The sequence below is a fragment of the Rhineura floridana genome, chromosome 3, assembly GCF_030035675.1.
Source record: "Rhineura floridana isolate rRhiFlo1 chromosome 3, rRhiFlo1.hap2, whole genome shotgun sequence".
Lineage (NCBI taxonomy): Eukaryota > Metazoa > Chordata > Lepidosauria > Squamata > Rhineuridae > Rhineura > Rhineura floridana.
Genome location: NC_084482.1, coordinates 148,084,002 through 148,101,894, shown reverse-complemented (window position 1 = coordinate 148,101,894; position 17,893 = coordinate 148,084,002). Strand labels below are relative to the sequence as shown.

General features: G+C 40.3%; 1 protein-coding gene across 4 annotated transcripts in view; it reads right to left on the bottom strand.

The window, feature by feature from the left end:
- The window catches only part of CCDC66 (coiled-coil domain containing 66), a 75,610-nt gene extending 60,734 nt beyond the window's left edge, over positions 1-14,876 (bottom strand). For 3 of the 4 annotated variants that reach the window (XM_061618272.1, XM_061618275.1, XM_061618276.1), the window contains exons 1-7: positions 14,666-14,876; positions 10,590-10,654; positions 6,551-6,576; positions 5,024-5,462; positions 3,624-3,789; positions 1,864-1,964; positions 296-414 (exon numbers count right to left, since the gene is read on the bottom strand). In XM_061618272.1, coding sequence (XP_061474256.1) covers positions 296-414; positions 1,864-1,964; positions 3,624-3,789; positions 5,024-5,462; positions 6,551-6,576; positions 10,590-10,654; positions 14,666-14,676 — 927 coding nt within the window. In that variant the 5' untranslated portion in view covers positions 14,677-14,876. The remainder of the gene's footprint in view (positions 1-295; positions 415-1,863; positions 1,965-3,623; positions 3,790-5,023; positions 5,463-6,550; positions 6,577-10,589; positions 10,655-14,665) is intronic. The other variant, XM_061618273.1, reaches the window with a different exon arrangement.
- Between the last annotated feature and the right edge of the window lie 3,017 nt (positions 14,877-17,893).

Here is a 17,893-nt window from a genome sequence, read left to right as displayed (position 1 = left end):
TTGTTGAGCTGTGTGTTCACCATGAGACTGCTGTCAAGATCTCCTCCTTCGGTCTCGTCTGGAATGGACTGGGGTGAGGACTAGAAGGAACAGCTCAAGTCTTGACTCCTGTGCATTCCTGCCTTCAGACACTAGGCAGTGATATAACCTACCTGATGGCATGCTACCTGGGAAACCACCTTTCAGATGAGACCAACAGTCCGATCTATTTTAGATAATAGCAAAGGGTAGAATAAGAATCCAAGTAAAAATATAAGCAACTTTTTATGCATTAAACAAAATGGTTTATTTTTACCTGGACCATCGGCACTTTTTCTGGACAGCTTTTTACTGCATCCATTTTCTGCCACAGGTGATATTTTAATTCTGTTTCCAAAGTTTCTTTCAGTTTCTTCTTTAAAGCTACCTGCTCATCTTTAAAAGACAGAAATAATTAGTGTAATATCCATTGTGACAGGATGTGACAAGAATGAGCCTGGGCTCATCACTGAGGTCTGCCTATTCCAAACTGCTTATCCAGGTAGATCTTGGGTTTGCAACACTCCCTAAGTTAACTAAAAATAACCAAACTGACTTTTTTCTAAAGAGATGTTTACTCTAAGTTCATCAATTCTCACCAATGGAAAATAATGGCAGAGAATGTGGTAAATAAATACTAAAGTCAAAGAATATTTTTCTCCCAAAGGGAAAACTATCATATTGTGAAATACACATATGAAAATGTATTTGTTAAATATGCCGCCTGCCCTTCCTCCCAAAGAGCTTAGAATTAAGTATTTTCACAGTATCATTGGTTAATATTTTAAAGTTTCAATTCCCCCCCTCAAGTATGTTTTATTTAGAAGGAGAATAATGTCCTGTCGTCTAAATCTCAAAGCAGGGCAATTTCTATAGCACTTTTTGGATATTATTATATACGTATCTTAGAAGCAATCAAAGAGATGTATTGCCTAGAAAATGCACTTTCTATTTTTTTTCTTGTTTATACTCAGCTGTGGGGGGGTCAATATTTTTTCTCAATCTTACAGATGGTGAACTGAAACTTACAGAGAATTTCCCCATAATCATTCAACAGAGCACCAAGCTAGATGAGACACCATTTACTCAGTTAACAATGACGTGAGTTGCTTTTTTTACATAAACTGTACACGAGGGCCTCAATCCAGATTTAGATGGGCTTTAACTCTTTGCAGCCTGCTGCAGACCAGATCCAGATTCGGCTTTCTGCACAATTTGGAGCAATTTACATTTAAAAAAGCAGTTCAAACAATTGCTAATGGCATCTCATCTAGTCTGGCCCTAAGCTAAAATGCAAATGCCATGGTCTAGTCTCCTACTTACATCAGTATGCAGTTACAAATACTGCATATATTTTAGATATCAGTTATTTGATGGACATATATAGCTAAGGGGGAAAAAACTGTTTAAACTAAAATTTAATATCAAGCTCCCCTACTTTAAATATTGTATTAATAGCACACAAAACATCACTGTCCTATAAAGCTTGGCTTGTGAATTGATCATATTTCACCTCTTTATAAACCACTAACTACAGTGAGAAAATCTTTATTTGTTACATTTGTCAATCAGTTTTTTTACAAAAGAGTCTCACAGCAATTTAACAAGATAAAATACCCTTACGTAAAATGAGGTGTCTATTTAACAATCAGTTGCATACTATTTATTTATTTATTGAATTTCTTAGTCACCCATCTGGCTGGCTATCCAGCCACTCTGGGCAACGTACAAAATAAGCATACAGATACAATAAACATTAAAAATCTGGACACAAAGATAATAAAATCTAGCCCACCCCAAAAGCCTGCCTGAAGAGCTATATAAATGCAGTTAATTACACCATACCGAGTTCCTTCTTCCACTGGGACTTTTTAGTATCTAATAAGGTTTTACCCCTCTCTCTTTCTCCCAGAGTACTAAATATATCAGCTGGTTTCCATGAATTCCTGTTGAAGAAAATGAGAAGGGGTTTAAAGATCAGGTGATAAAAGAGCTGCTAATTAGTAATGTATCAGATTGGGCAGGATCCAGACTTTGCTTTCCTGCTGGTGGCAGGGTGGTGATGATGAGGTTACTTTTATTGATCTCCCTGCACCACCACCACCTCTGGCAGCATCGAGCACAACCTCCCACACTCATCCAGGATGTTGAGGAATTCTCTAGTATAGTATAGCATGTACTGGGGGCTGCAAGAGGAGAAGGGAATCAGTAAAGGTCACTTTCACCCACTGAATCCCTTCACCATACCAAAATCTGTCTGAGGACAGAACAAATCTCTCTCTCTTTGGAAGTTGAAGTCTGGATCCAGCCCTTTGCGAATGATCGTATTAGGGCTGGAAGAAAGACTCTCACAGTAGGTTCACACAGATATATTTCTTACAGTTCTTCCTGCTTGTATGGTTAAAACCCAAGCTGTCTTCCCACTTGGTACAGGGAAAAGCAAATGTCTCCTTGACTCCTCCTCATGTTCTATGGGTCTTTCTTAATAACTCCTGACTAAAGAAACAGGTCAAGGTGAAATCCTAACCTCACTTACCTTGCAACAAGCCCCACTGAATTCATTAGGGCTTACTTCTAAGTAGACATGATTAGGACAGTGCTGTAAATCTTTGCCTGGCATAAAGTGCCAAATCAAACTAGTGACTGTGTTCATTCGCATAATGACTGTGTCCAACAGCATCTGACCATATGGAGTGTTCAGTGTCCAATGTATACTCTTTAAGAACATAGTGTTTAGGTTTTCATCCAGGTACACCTATATCATCCTATAACACAGCAATCCTACCTATAGGAAGGTGGCAGAACTTACACTTGCTAAAGTTAAGGCTGCATACATTACCCCTAATACAATCTCCATTCAAGAGCTGAGCTACTGCTGGCTGATCTAACCCAAGCCTGGAAGAGGGAAGACAAGCCTTCAAACTAGAGTTTGGCTTGCACCACCTTTTTGCTGGCATAACTTCTGCCAGGTTGCCAAGTCACATGACTGAGCTAAAACAGGTTTGGAACAGGTGTAAGTCTCTCATCACACCCCTTTTTGGGAACTAACCCTCATGTAAGTTTTACCAGCTAACTCAGCATAGCCCTGGCTCAGCCTGGTTGAAGGAGTTATGCTGGGCTGTCCCCAGCTGAGTCCTTGCTCAGATAGGAAAGCCTGAGGTGCATCTATCTCAAACTCACTCATCCCAGCGCATTTTAGGTTTGGACCATGCTGTTAGGTTGTACACTAACCTGTATTTTTGTTTGTTTATTTATTAAATTGTATATACACCTTGATTGTAAAAAAAACCTCTCAGCATTTTACAAAAGGCATTGAGATGATTCATAAAACAGCCAAAAACAAGTAATTAAAAACAGAAACAAAGAAAAATTAAAACACAACAGTTTCTATGCATTTGTATAGGCTTATCAAAACAAAAAAGTTTTAAGCAGGTGCCCTAAAGAATACAGCGAAGGCACCTGCCTGATGTCAATAGGGAGGGTACTATATAGTGTGAAATGGCCTATCCACTGTACATAAGCTTATGGTAACATTCTGTTTCAAAAGCATTCATACAATAAAAATTCCAAGCTAATCTGAATTTGAGTTGAGAAGATCCACATACGCAATAACTTTCTGTTCGGCCTGCTTGGATGTTTCTTGTTTTTTGTTTGAAATGAAACTATGTTCACTTGGAATAGATGGAATTTCACCGGCCTTTTGGAGTAATCCCATTATGTTTTCTTCTGGAGTCTGATCAGCAGGAATGTTCCTATCTGCACTGTTCGGTGCTAGAAAGTAGAAAGTACTCTTTAAAATGAATATTGCAGTCATTTTTTTCTTGTGTCCTATGTACAACCGTTTAAGAAACATTTCAAAGTCAGCTAAATTGCATCAAGGCCATTATTTAATGTTGTTTTTGTTAAAGAGATATACTTCTAAACCACTTATGTGATGACACTGCAACGCCAAAAAGAATTCTAAGCAATTTACTTGTGAATTAAAAGCTGGTGCATTAATCGGTTTCTGGAATATTCAACATACTTACGTCTGTGGACCAATTCACAGTTACTTATTAAACTCTGCTTGAATTTATATGGCAAAACTCAAACGCATTACGTTATCATCTATTATGAATGGCATACAGTTTCTCATTACAAAACCCGAAGCAAAGTCCTAATCTTTCCCAATTGATGCTTCTATTTATTGCACAAAATCCTGCAAAGTATGAATCAACTCTTGACTTGAGATCAGACACCAATATGTCTTTCTGATATTATTTCATCACAAGAGAAAGTAGCATTTACACCTTGTGAGTGAAATAGCAAGGCTACAGTTGCAATAATACTGTTGCTTACTTAGGAATAAGTTCCATTTAACTCATGGGACATGCTCCTGACTAGAATTCTATGCCTGTATTGTAAGAATACATTTTCAGACAGTCCTCCTATGTAGCAAGGCTGTGCATGAATCTGAATCTGGTAAGGTAGGAAGGTATATTAGTTAATTCTGGGAACTTGCATTTATCTAGCTTGGTTGGCAAAGCCCTATACTATAGCAGTCAAGAGGTTCATAGAAACAGGAGTGCTGTTTTAAAAGGTTTTACACCAAAATGCACATAGATGAATTCAGATAAACTCAAATAACTTCTGAAAACAGGACTTACCTATATTGTGAATAAGCACAATAAAGATTAGAACATGGTGTTCTATATTAAGCCTTTAAGAGGGTATAATCGTAACAAGAATCATACAGCATTAGAATCTAAATGTAAAAGAAACATTACTATTTTTTTCTAACCCCATACAATGGAAAATGTATTTCACTAAATAAATATTATGGCTATGAATATGAGAACCAGTGAAAGACTATTCAACAATAAAACAATCTTCCATTTTTTAACTCTGTAGTGGCCTATTTGATCATTTAATTTTGACATAAGGATCTCATTACTTTCCAGGCATCAGACATAACTAAAACTACATGGAAAATAATTTAATTCTGGGTATAAAATAAATATCTTACTTGTTTTTTCCTTTTCATCCTGCAGCTGGGAGACTCCTTTAGTTCCTTCTTTTACAGCCATCAAAATCTGTTCAAGCTGCTGTTGTGTTAAACATACTAAATTGTCCCTTAGTTCCTCAACAGAAGCAGGATATTTTTTTAACTTCTTGTTAGACGGTGGAGGTTTCTTAACTGAAATCCTGGCGTTACCGGGCTTTGCAGTTTTGTTGTCTTTTTGAATGATAAAAGCATGGTCTTTATTGCAAGGTTCTTTGGGTGAATCCTTAATAGATATCAACGTCTCACTGCTTTTCCCATCTTTTATCAGTGAAAGTCTTGATCCTGCTTTCTGTTTCGTTAAACATTCATTCTTCTCACAGGAAGTTTGCACTGATTTCAGAATATGCTCATTCTGTTTTGTTCTCAGTGTATGTTTTAAGAGTTTGTTTTTATTACACGTCTGTTAAAGCAATAACAATGTACCTCTTATAATAACCTCCAAAAAATGAAATTGCTTTCTTGAGCCATGCTATTGAAATGCATTTTTAGTTGCCCCAGCCAAGGAAGTAGGACAACTATTTGCAAAATTAATTTTAGGATTACAGCCTATTTCAGAGGGGGCTGTAATGGTGAAGCACAAGAGGGTCAAGTAGAAGTTTCTTTAGTCTGTTTCTCTCAATACTAAAACAAACACTGGCTTGTGAAATAATTTAAAGACCATTTGGTCATAGTCCAAAGAACCAGACACCTAGTTCTGCACACCCAAGACAGCTTTAGGCTTGTGGTTTTCAAAGAGCCATTCAAGTTACATGGTAAGCTTCTTCTGAAACTGAAGAGGCTTTCAAAAGCAGCTTGTGATATGGCACATGAGAATGATTTTACATAAAGAAGTTCAAATCCTACTGGCCATCCCCAAGCAGTTTTGCAGACCAGCTTATTTCTGTCCTTACCAGTAGGAGTGCAAACCTGATTGGGAAATTGCTCTAGATGTGTATTACTTGGAGAAAAACTGGAACAGAACTGCTCTAAGTATATACCAATTTAGTGGAAAATATCACTAAACTAAGTAAATAAAAATACTAGAATTACAAGTACATAAAAAAACAGAAAAACAGTAATAACTGATAGAACCCACATCAGCCAGACATTTGAAAGTATGTAGAAAAAAATGGGCAAAAAAATATTAATCTTTACCTGACATCAAAATGACATCAGAGTAAGCACCAGGCCCTATCACAGGTTGCCACAGGGAACACCACGGAAGATCTTAGTAGTTGGGCAGGTTTGTATGAGAGAAGATGGACAAACTATTTAGGGTGTTAAGGCACAGATTAGATTTACAATTCTGCCATGAGCTCTATATTGCTAGGAACATCTTCTTGAACTAGAGTATTTTTCAGTGAAATGTAAAATCAGGAATAAACCTAGGTAGTTTTTGTGCAATAGAAGCATTAAAGTCAAATGATATCACAGCTCTTAACATTACAAACAGCATTTAAATATGGCTATTAATTTATAGAAAAGAAAAAGTACTTTAAAAAACCCTACCTTTATACTTGGTTTGGATTTGCTCACTGTAAAAGAAAAAAAGAAAAACAATCACAAATTAGAACAAGGACTAGGACAATGCCAGCTTATGACATGGAAGTGTCATCAGCTGAAAAGAAAATCTCAGTGACAATGAGACTAAAAGCCCTTACATACAAAAACATATAAATATGATTGTGGAACATGCAAACACTGGCCAAGTTTGGATGATCACTTTCAGCTTCATAAACCGAGAAACAGAACAAGCATCAGACCCAAGTACTCCTCCTTTGCCCCTTCCTTCCCCTCTTCCTGTTGTTCTCTGACTTTGCTTTATTCTATTTATTTTATTTTATCTTTTTGGAAAGAAATATGTGCATGATTACAGACAACCAGAAGAAAATTTCCTTGGACCATGGTTCATAATACATACAACAATCATAAAGAAAACAAATATTAATTAAATAATAAGTAACATATATAATTTTTATTCTAACATTTGTTGTGCTTCAACCTGATAATGAAGATACGGCTTTCTTTATACAAGAGCCTCAGTTATATCCAAATTTGTCTTAATGTTAGCCATCAGATTAGAAATATAAACCAGGATGTGTTGACTCAGAATGCATTAACTAAGAATGTGTGTGTTTTAATAGTGCTTTCTTTGCTGAAAGGACAGAAACCTGCTTGCTATACCTAAAGCTTTACTAAGAGAATGCTTACAAGATCTGCTATGTTTGCTCAGGCTCCTCCCACCTGACCTTTATACTAGAGCTCAGCCTCCAGATCTCCATGGCAGCCTCCCTGCAGTTCCCCCTGCTGGATGCACCCATGTCCAATAGTCATCAGAGAGGCTCGCAAACATCAGAAAGGTAAGGAAGAAATTTAGTCAGATAACTAACTGCTGAAGAGATTTGGTATTGGATGGTTTAGGCATCTGCTGGATAGCTCTCACCTTTTCTGGATCTGGTTGTAAGCCTTGCAATGTTAGGAGGTGTCCCATATAGGGTACTGCTGTCAGTCGTAGCCTCATCTTATTTTTATTGAGTTTCAGGTTGACTTTTCCCACCCTTTCCAGGAGAGAGATGAGGTTGCAATCATGGTCAGCTATGGCATTCTTTCTCCATTGAATCTCCACAGCCATACACCAAAATGTCATCTGCAATTACACTGGTTCCTTTCAGACCCGCCAGTGCATCTTGTTGGCGGCGCTGATACTCTTCTGCTGCTGGTTTTATTCCAAAGGGCACTCTCAGCCATCTATAATGTCCTTCTGGGGTCCAAAATGTAGCAAGGTGGCTGCTTTCTTCATCTAATAAGATTTGCCAATACCCATCTTTTGCATCTAAGACACAGAATATTTTTGCCTTGGCAAGGGCTGGTAAGATTTCTTCTATGGTGGGCATCTGGTGAAAAATGAAATGGACTCTTCAAGTCGATCCCGACTTATGGCGACCCTATGAATAGGGTTTTCATGGTAAGGGGTATTCAGAGGTGGTTTACTATTGCCTTCCTCTGAGGCTGAGAGGCAGTGATTGGCCCAAGGTCACCCAGTGAGCTTCATGGTGTGTGGGGATTCAAACCCTGGTTTCCCAGGTCGTAGTCCAACATCTTAACCACTACACCACACTGGCATCTGGTAGTGAGCTCATAATAATGCCTTGTCTAAATTACTTGGATCTATACAGATGCGAAGTTTACCAGGTTTCTCTATGGCTACCATACTGTTTATCCACTTGGTAGGTTCTGTCACTTGGGCAATTATTCCATCTTTTCCCATTTGTCTTATTGCAGTTATTATTTTTTCTTTTAATGTGACAGGGACTCTACGTGGCATATGTTGCACTGGTTGCACAGTGTCATCCACTTTGAATTGTAAGGTGCCTGGAAGACAGCCAAGTCCCTCAAAGACATCATGGTAATTTTTAAGAATGTGTGCCTTTGCTATGCCACCTTGTACTTGTCCCATAGCCGAGGTACTGTAGGCTTCAAGTCTGAGTATATGGACGTCTTGTGTAGTATTTAATGTTACCAGTTTCATAGGTTCACTAGTGCTTGCTGATAGGAGGGGCTTTTGCCTGGAATTCACAATCTGAAATTCTAGCTGGTATCTTTTTCCTTGATACTCTGCCTGCAGCACACATTGACCTAGTGGTGTGAGAATTGTGCCATCATATAGTCTAATCTTAGCTTTGCTTGGTGATGGCTTTGCCTCTCCATCTTGCATAATATTGAGATAATCTCTGTAACCCATTACATTTAGAGATGCACCACTGTCTATTTGACATTCAGTGTCGTGCTTGAGCCAGGACTGCAAAGTTTCTAGGCAAGGTGCTAATACAAGTTTGACAAACCACCTTTTTGTCTTAGTATGCACTGTTTTGATGTCATGCATGTAGAAAATATCACTGTCTGATTTACTGTATACTGTAGATCATTGCCTATCTGTTTCACATGCTGTGCAGATTTTTTCTGTTTAGATTGTTTGCAAACTCTTGCATAATATTTTCTTTTACCACAGCTTCTGCTAATAGTTCCAAATGTTAGCCATTTGTCAGGATCATGAATTTTGCCACAGGATCCACAACTCTCACTTTGAAATCTTCTGGGCTCAGCGCTATTTTTGTATGATGGCATATGCATGTTTTTGCATGATGGCATATGCATGTTAGAATGTTTATTTTTGCTGATAGAATGCATACTATCAGCTTCTGAAGGGTGCATTTCTTGCATTTGCACAGGGGTTTGTTCCCTAGCCTTGCATATGTCTATGGCTTCCTGCAGAGTCAAGGCAGGCTTTCAGAGCATTCTCATCTGTGCTCCCTTGTCCTTAATGCCTATAACCAATCTGTCTCTTATCAATTCTTCTTTCAAAGTGGTATATGCACATGAATCTGCCTTTTTGCGCAATTTAGTAACATGCTGATCTGTAGTTTCATCAGGTTCTTGGGCACATTTGTTAAAGAGATAGCGTTCATATATAACATTTCTAGTAGGTTCAAAATGCCTTTGAAGTGCTTCTAGCAATTTGCAAGGATCTTGTCTGTCTGCTGCTGTAATATCAAGGTGCTGCTGGAGCAAATGACATTCTTTTCCAATCACTGATAACAGTGCTGCAACCCTAATCTTTTTTATCTTTGCCATCCAATCCTGTTGCTACTTCATAATTCTCCCACTGCGCTTTGAAAAACATCCAGTTATTAAAAATATCACCTGCCATGTCCATGGGCCCTGGAACTGGAATCATGCTGGCTGCCATTGCCAAAGTATCTTCTTCTGTCACCAGTGTGCTTGTTGCCTTTGCAAGCAGTGGTGCTTGAGCCCTCCTTTTCTTCAGAAAAGTAGATTCACTTCTGACACCATGTTTTAATAGTGCTTTCTTTGCTCAGAGAAGAAAGAAACCTGCTTGCTATACCTAAAGCTTTATTAAGAGAATGCTTACAAGATCTGCTGTGTTTGCTCAGGCTCCTCCCACCTGACCTTTACTCCAGAGCTCAGCCTCCAGATCTCCATGGCAGTCTACCTGCAGTTCCCCCTGCTGGATGGAACTACTACCTATTATAACAGCGTTATTCTCAAGTAACTATGATAGGACTGTGGTTTTAGTGCCTTTCAAAAAATCCTACAAACTCAAATTAATAATGTCAATTATGTTGTCATTATAGCTTATGCTATTTATTCACAGTTCCTCATAATCTGAATATGGTAACCACAATCCAAAACCAGTGTGAAACCAATGTGCCCATCTAAGCCAGTATTGTCTACTGACTGGCAGTGGCTCTTCAGAGTCTCAGACTCATGTCTTCTATAAAACTTGCTATCCAATTCTTTCAACTGGAAATGGTAGGGATTGAATCTGACACCTTCTGCATGCAAAGCAAGTATCCTACCACTGAACTATAGTCAGTCCCTGAGGATTGCAGCTGTTGTGTTCACTGAATGGTGATTTCAATATATCGATGTGCTGGTATTATCAAATGTGTGTTATCAAAATCATGTTGTACATATGAAGATTGAAGTAAATCTTAATGTTAACCATTATACATAAGAGTAATCATACCACAAGGTGCCACTATAAGTCTAGGTTTTCCATCCAGTATTTCAGTTTCAAGCTTTAAACCATCCCTGTAATGTAAAAAAAGGAAAATGTTTCTATAATTGAAATTTTGGGGAAGAGACAGAACATTTTAAATGGTAGTAACAAACCAATGAAGCCCATTTCCGAGTTAAGACTGTCACAACAGTAAAGCTATAAATTAAACACTGGCTTTAGTAAGCCACCTAACATATACTGCTCCTTTTCCCTCTCCCCTCTCAGTTGCTTTTGTTACAGCCATACACTCCAATCATGGATTATACAGAAGAGTTCAGCTCCTTTAGTGGATTCACCTGCTATGACTGTGAATGAATAAGGTAAAACAAGTTACCTGGAATGCATGTACACTAAAATATATTTAGATTTGTTACATTTATTTATTTTTGTTGTTTATTTATTATTACATTTATATACCACATTTCATCCAAGGAGCTAAAGGTGATGTACATGGTTCTGCTCCCTCTCCATTTCATCCTCATGACAACCCTGTGAGGTAAGTTAAGATGAAAGACTGTGACTCGCCCAAGGTCACCCAGCAAGCTCCATGGCCGAGTGGGGATTTGAACCCTAGCCTTCCAGATCCTAGTCCAGCACTCTAACCATTACACCACACTGGCTTTCTGTATTACACCTCATACACTGTGCCTTAGAACTTGTACAGATAGTCTCCCTTAGCACTATAACCACCCTAGTCTAAGCCCTGGAAATGTTTTGGGGGAGGCTTTTTAAAAGGATTTAAATAGAAACAGGTGATCTGTAGTGCAGAAAAGGGGAATTGACCCATTAATGTTTTTTGGCCCTCTCCTCCAACAAACCCGACCCACATGCTTCAAATTATTATTGCAATACTGATGCTGGTGCCTTGCTGCAGGGAAAGGAGTACAAAGGGTTATAAAAACACATGTATGGTTCAGCCTTATGCTTTATTTTCACTAGTGCAACACTAAATTTGTTTTTATAAAATTATTAAGACTGTTTCAAGGACATGTAGCTCAGCTATATAATTTACTCTTTTTAAATAACTTTTATTCTTTTTGTATTAGTATTCTTTATTTTCTTTGTTTACATTTATTGTTTTTTATCACTTGTATATCTGTAGACCCATACGTATCAGTAAATGTATCTGCAGAATATGTAGTTTATCTTTTATAATCTTTATATTAAAGTTTCTAATTTTTCATTTTTCTTCAAAAAAGCCACATACATGGTAAAGTGCACACACACGGAACTTTAAGAGCATGTGCATCACCCATAGCAAGAGGAGGGAAAGAGCCCTTCCACATCTCTGAAAACTGATAGATCCTTAATATCAGGCAGATAATCTCTAAGTAGTACTAAATGTATTAACAGTATATAATTGAGTATAACAAAAATATTTATAAGAAACTAAAATACACTCGTAAGGAAACCCTGTCTATTAAATACCAGATATAAAAAAAATTTTGCATTGCTACCAGAAAATGTCTGAGTTCAGACTTTGTGCTGTTAATCAGTGGTTAGCCAATCTTAACTACTCTACTCAGAAGTAAGTCCTATTGAGTTCAGTGGGGCTTAGTCCCATATAACTGGGGATAAGGTTGTTGCTTTAAACATCCTGAGAAGCTGACAGATTGAGAACATTGTCATGAGGCCATTCCTAAAAATTGATAGGGGTTGTAATAGAACCAAGTTTGCAAAAAGAAAACACACACACAGAGGAGATCTCTGGGCTCACTTTTTCCCCTGCCCCTCTCCCCCACCCTTTCTCTGAGAAACAGGAGCCCTACCACTCCCATTGTGTTTGCCTACTTGAGGAATGTCACAAGGCTTGCTGGCTGCCATCCTTCTGCTTAAGGAAAGAGACAGAAAGAAAACACAAATGTTAAGCTGTCTATGACTTGTTGGCCCAGCCAAACAGCCACAATGAGAGTTGTCAACCGCTTGTGCTGCTCAGTCTTGATGGCATTGCTGGGGAGCTTAGAAATCTTGGAAATAAAGGACATCATGTTCAATGCTACAGAAAGCCACTGAGAGTCCTAGAGAACCAATAGAGTTGCGGTTCCCATTTAATTCTTGGCATAAATCATCCACCAGGTTGACCACATTTAAGCCAAACATGAAAGTGGATTGGAATGGATCCAAATCAGGGGTTGGGAATACTGTGCTTCCCCCCACCCCTATGGAAATATTTTGATAGGTGGGCAGGGCCACCCAACTGTCAATCACCCAACATCACCATGAAGTCAGATGACTTAAACTTCAAAGGACACAATCAGGAGTGCACTGCTTACTCTTTTCTTTCTTTCTTAGCTTCAAGCTGTACCTACAAAGGAAGATCCACACCCCGCTTCCAGCAGGGGTAAGCTCCATTCAGGAGCTCTGATCAGGGGCTCCTTAATGGAGCTGATCTCAAAGGACTTACCACAGTGCAAGCCCTGCTTGTGGCTGGTATTGGCTCCACTTGGAAGTTCCCCTCATTTGGGAGCTCCCAAGCAGAGCCGATTCTTGAAAGGCTTGCATTTGGCACCATATTTAAAAGGCACCAAATGCAAGGCATGCTGGCAAAGGAACTATCACAAGCACACTCTAATGCTCCTGATTGTTACTTTGCAGCTGTGGCTTTACGGGTCCCTGATGTCAGGTGTATGGCACATTTAACAGCTGGGGGGAAATGGCTTCTTGGACTAAAAGTTCCCCATGACTGATTTAAATAATCAATTATTTCCATGTAATGCATTTTAGACTGGCACATTTAACAAAAACACATAATGTCAACAAAACATTCAACTAGATGATACTAGAGAATGACAAAAATGAACTCTAGCTTTGACACCTCTTGCCATTTTAACTAGATTCTGTAAGACTCTTCTTAGGGTTACCAGCTGACCAGAAATATGCTGTAATGTGCTATGCCTTGAACAGCAATATGTAGAAATCAGTAACTGAAGCTTTTCACCCATTAACTGCTGTTGATCCACCAGCTATTAAGAAACACAGCCACAGGGACCAGTTTAGAAGCTGGCAACCTTAAAGGCCTACAGCACCGTTAGGCATATTTCAGCAGATTTCTTTTAATGGGCTTTGGCATGTCTAACTGTGTTGGACTGGACCTAGTGTAAACATAAGAACTTCCCTGCTGGGTCAGGCCAAAGGCCATCTAGACCACCATCCCGTTCTCACAGTGGGCAACCAGATGGCTAAAGGAACCTTGCAGGTAGGACCTGAGTGCAACAGCACTTTCCCCATTTGAAATTCCCAGCAAAGGAATTCAGAGGCATGCTGTTTCCAACAGAGGTAGAGATAGAACAGAGGTAGGTCCCAGGCTATGGTCTGAAGGTACATACGGCCAGCTCCCTGCTGAAGCTAAGCAGTGTCATGTCTGGTCAGTGCCTGGATAGGAGACCGCCTGGGAACCATATGTAAGCCGCCTTGGGTTTCAGTCATGAAAAGAAAGGCGGGGTATAAATGTAATAAAGAAATCACCATCATGGCTAGTAGCCACTGATAGCCTTATCCTCCATGAATGTGTCTAATCCTCTTTCAAAGCTATCCAAGTTGGTGCCCATCACTACATCTTATGGGAATGTACATAAGTATAGAACCCTGTTTGCTTCTTTTTTTTTTTAACAGCAAATATATAAGCTATGTGGGAGAGTCGTGAGGGGAGGCTTCTCTAAGGCAAACAAAAAATAATACTGGGAAGGCAACGGGTTGGGAGAGCAAACCCAGACACAAAGAATGAGATCCTGAAGATCAAAAATGTTTTGTTTACGTGTACACAGATTCTGACACACAGCGACTAGTGATGGAATAATGTTTTCAGTTATTTCAGTTTTGAGGAAGGCAGGCTTCCTATCTGAGAAGATTCTTCCTTCTGGGAATCAGTGATGGTTTTGAGGTCAGGGGGTTCCGCCTCGTGCCGTCCCCGACAGGTTTAAAACGAAATCTCTCTGCTGACAATAATACGGGAGCCACATACATAACGCACGCATTGTCATTCACAACGAGAGAGATCAGGGCAGAAAGAAGGGATGCGGCTAGTCGCGTCTCCGCTTCCTTACCCGAGATTCATGGCTCTTCCTCTGCTCTGTAGACTGGCACAGAAGCCTGGCAGCAAGCGCCTCGGCACAAGGGCGGCAAGAGGAGAAAGAGCAAGCGGACAGAACACCCCTTACGGATGCGGAGGCCGGACTGATCTGTGCTTAATGTGTGTACGTCGGTTGCTGCCACCGCACAATGAGAGGGGAGCTGATAGGACCAGGGCCCCAACAGACCTTTCACCAATGAGCTCCGCTCACACTGAGCTGGTAGCGCTGCCTGTTTATGAGGCATCATGGGAGTTGGAGTCCGCCCGAATCTTGAGGCTTTCTTCCTCCAACCCTCTTTCCCTCCCGCTCTCAATTGGCGCGCGCGCCGCTCCTTGAGTGATGCAGGGGAAAGCGGAGAGTAAGAAGTCGTTACAGGGGTCGGCGCGTCTCTGGAGAGCCCGCGAAGCTGAACGTTCCTCCCAAGGTGGTTTGGGAGACCATTTGCCTCTCCCAGTGGTTCATATTGTATTCCAGAGGGTTGCTTGAGACCGGTTTCTCTCAGGCATGTCACAGGCTTACTGAGCACAAGGAGTGGACAGGCTACAAACAAACATCACGACACATTACATCTGGTCTGGTTCTAGGCAAGGTCTTGAAAAGACTTAGTTTCCCTTGGCGATGGGGAGTAAAATAACAAAATCAGGAATGAGGCCAAACCTGACAGTGGTGATGGTTTTTTTTTTACTTTAATTATTGCTATGGCTGTACTGGGTATGTATGTTAAACTAAGTTGTTCAGTGCAGCTTGTCTGATAAAAGTCGTATATGAATTAAAACAAAATACTGTTTTATGGGCAGTTTCATTCCCCAAAGCTGCACCTAATAAAACTCTTTGACCCTACTTAGAATTCGAAATTCATTAACCAAGTAGCAGCTTTGTAGAAGAGGTTTAGAAAAACTGGGGGGGGGGGAAAGCTCTCTTTCTGCAAATGCACTCTCTAGCCCCTAAAACAAGTGATCGGGCTATGCTGCGAGAGGCTATGGGAAATGCATCTGTGGAAATTATGCAGGAAACAAAATAATTAGCAGTTACTCAGAAGTTACTATGCAATCCCGTAAATTAGCAAAAAAAGCAACAACCCTGTGGTACCTGTAACATTCTCAGGGAGATCCATTCACCAAAGGCTGTCATTTAAAAAGCACCCAAAAACACAGCAGTTCATTTTTTATTTGCGGTATTGTATATCACTTTTCAACCACCACTACCAGGGCCCGAAGCCACTACCAGCTGTGCTACAAAACCAGGCTCCTCCCTCTGTCAACTGTCACCTGGCAGCAGCCACTATGCCAGGCTGTATCAGAGGAGGGAAGAGAACAGAGGCAGTGCCACCATCCACTAGCAAGGCTTCTCCTTCCATCAACTGTTACCTGGCAGCATATCAGACTATCAGAGGACTGAAGAGAAATTATCAGGGCCACCAGCAGCTCTCAAAAGAAGACAGGTTCTTCCATCCAACTAGTAACTGTCATTTCATAAGGCTACAGCAGAGAAGAGGAGTGCAGGACCACTCCACCAGCACAGATGAGAGGCCAGCAACTTTTGGTGCCTCCTTTTTCTAACCAGGTGGTCATCAGAACAACTTGTAACTAATAACCTGAACCTCACTTTGCTTCTTTCCTCCTCCTTCCCAATCCATTTTCTTTTTGTGTCAGGTCTTTTTAGATTGTAAGCTTGAAGGCAGGGACTGGTTTTTGTTTTTTATGTTTTTGGGGTTTTTTTAATGATTTATATGACTAGGAACCCTCTGGCTGAAGAGCAGGATAAAAAAAAATATTTAATTAAACAAACTATTATGGCTTGGTTCTCAAAACTAATTCCCACTAATAAAATCAAATTTATAGGCAGTTAGTGCCCTTGGCTCACACTAATGTCAGGAGTACCAGATGGTGTCAATGATATCAAACCAACAATATCTTCACGTGGCTCCCGGCTCTACTCTCCTAAAAGCTGGCTGCAGCAATGAGGGTACAGTAAGGCAGAGTCATCTCCCCAGTCCACCATGTGCTGCTGCTGTTCTAAGCAGATGCTACCAATCCTTAGAACTCTCACGGGAAATGGCTGTTAGAGATACTAGGGGAATAGTGATGTAGGTCCTTTCCCCAGTCGAATCCAAGCACTCTATCATCCACGAAGAACAGGCCGGGTTTAGGAAAGGCAGGAGTACAGTAGACCACGCATTTGTCCTCCATCATTTAATAAATAAGACCATAAAGGGGCCAAATAAGTCCCTATACGTGGCATTCGTAGATTTTACTTCGGCCTTTGACTTAATCGATAGGGACCTGTTGTGGCATAAGCTGGGTCAGACTAGCACCGATAAACGGCTGCTGTGGCTAATTCAATCCCTACACCAGGCCAATTCTCTCCAGGTCTCCCTAGGTCTGCACGGTGCCTTCTCCTGAGTAATTCAAGTCGAGAGAGGTGTTAAACAAGGCTGTATACTGGCACCATTTCTGTTCAATTTCTATATAAATGATATCCCATCAATGGCCTCTCCTGCTTTCTTCCCCCCATCAGTTGGGAACAGGAAGATCTCGTCACTACTTTACTCTGATGACTTGGTCTTACTTTCCCTAAACAAAATTGGTTTAAAAAGGATGCTGACCCAATTGGGGGAATTTTGTAAAGAGCAGCACCTGCTTGTTAACCATTCTAAAACCAAAATAATGATTTGTGGGAAGCGAAAGAAGTCAAAATCCATCTGGGCCCTTAACAGGCAACAACTTGAACAGGTGCATACCTTTAAATACTTGGGTCTGTGTTTTAGCGACAACCTCTCGTGGAAGCATCATCTAGAGGTCACCAAACTATCGTGTGCCAGAGCCAGTGGTCAAGTCAGGAGGTTTTTCTACACCTGAGGTGGACAATTAATTAACCCAATGCTTAAAATTTTTGTTGCCAAAATGGTGACAAAAACTTTATATGGAGCAGAGCTTTGGGGGGACTCAGCTAAACACCGGCTAGATGTCATTCAAAACATATTTATGAGGCAGATCCTGGGGCTCCCCCAAGGTGTTCCTTCGGCCCACTTAAGAGCAGAGTTCGGCCTCCCTTCCCTGTCAGCAAAAATAGACCTTATGTATCTTAGATACTGGCGAAGAATATCCAATAGGGATGATCGTTCCCTCATTAAACTCTGCTGGGATGAACAACAACGGATTGGGGGCTGGGCCCAAGGGTGCCAAGAAATACTAAAAACCT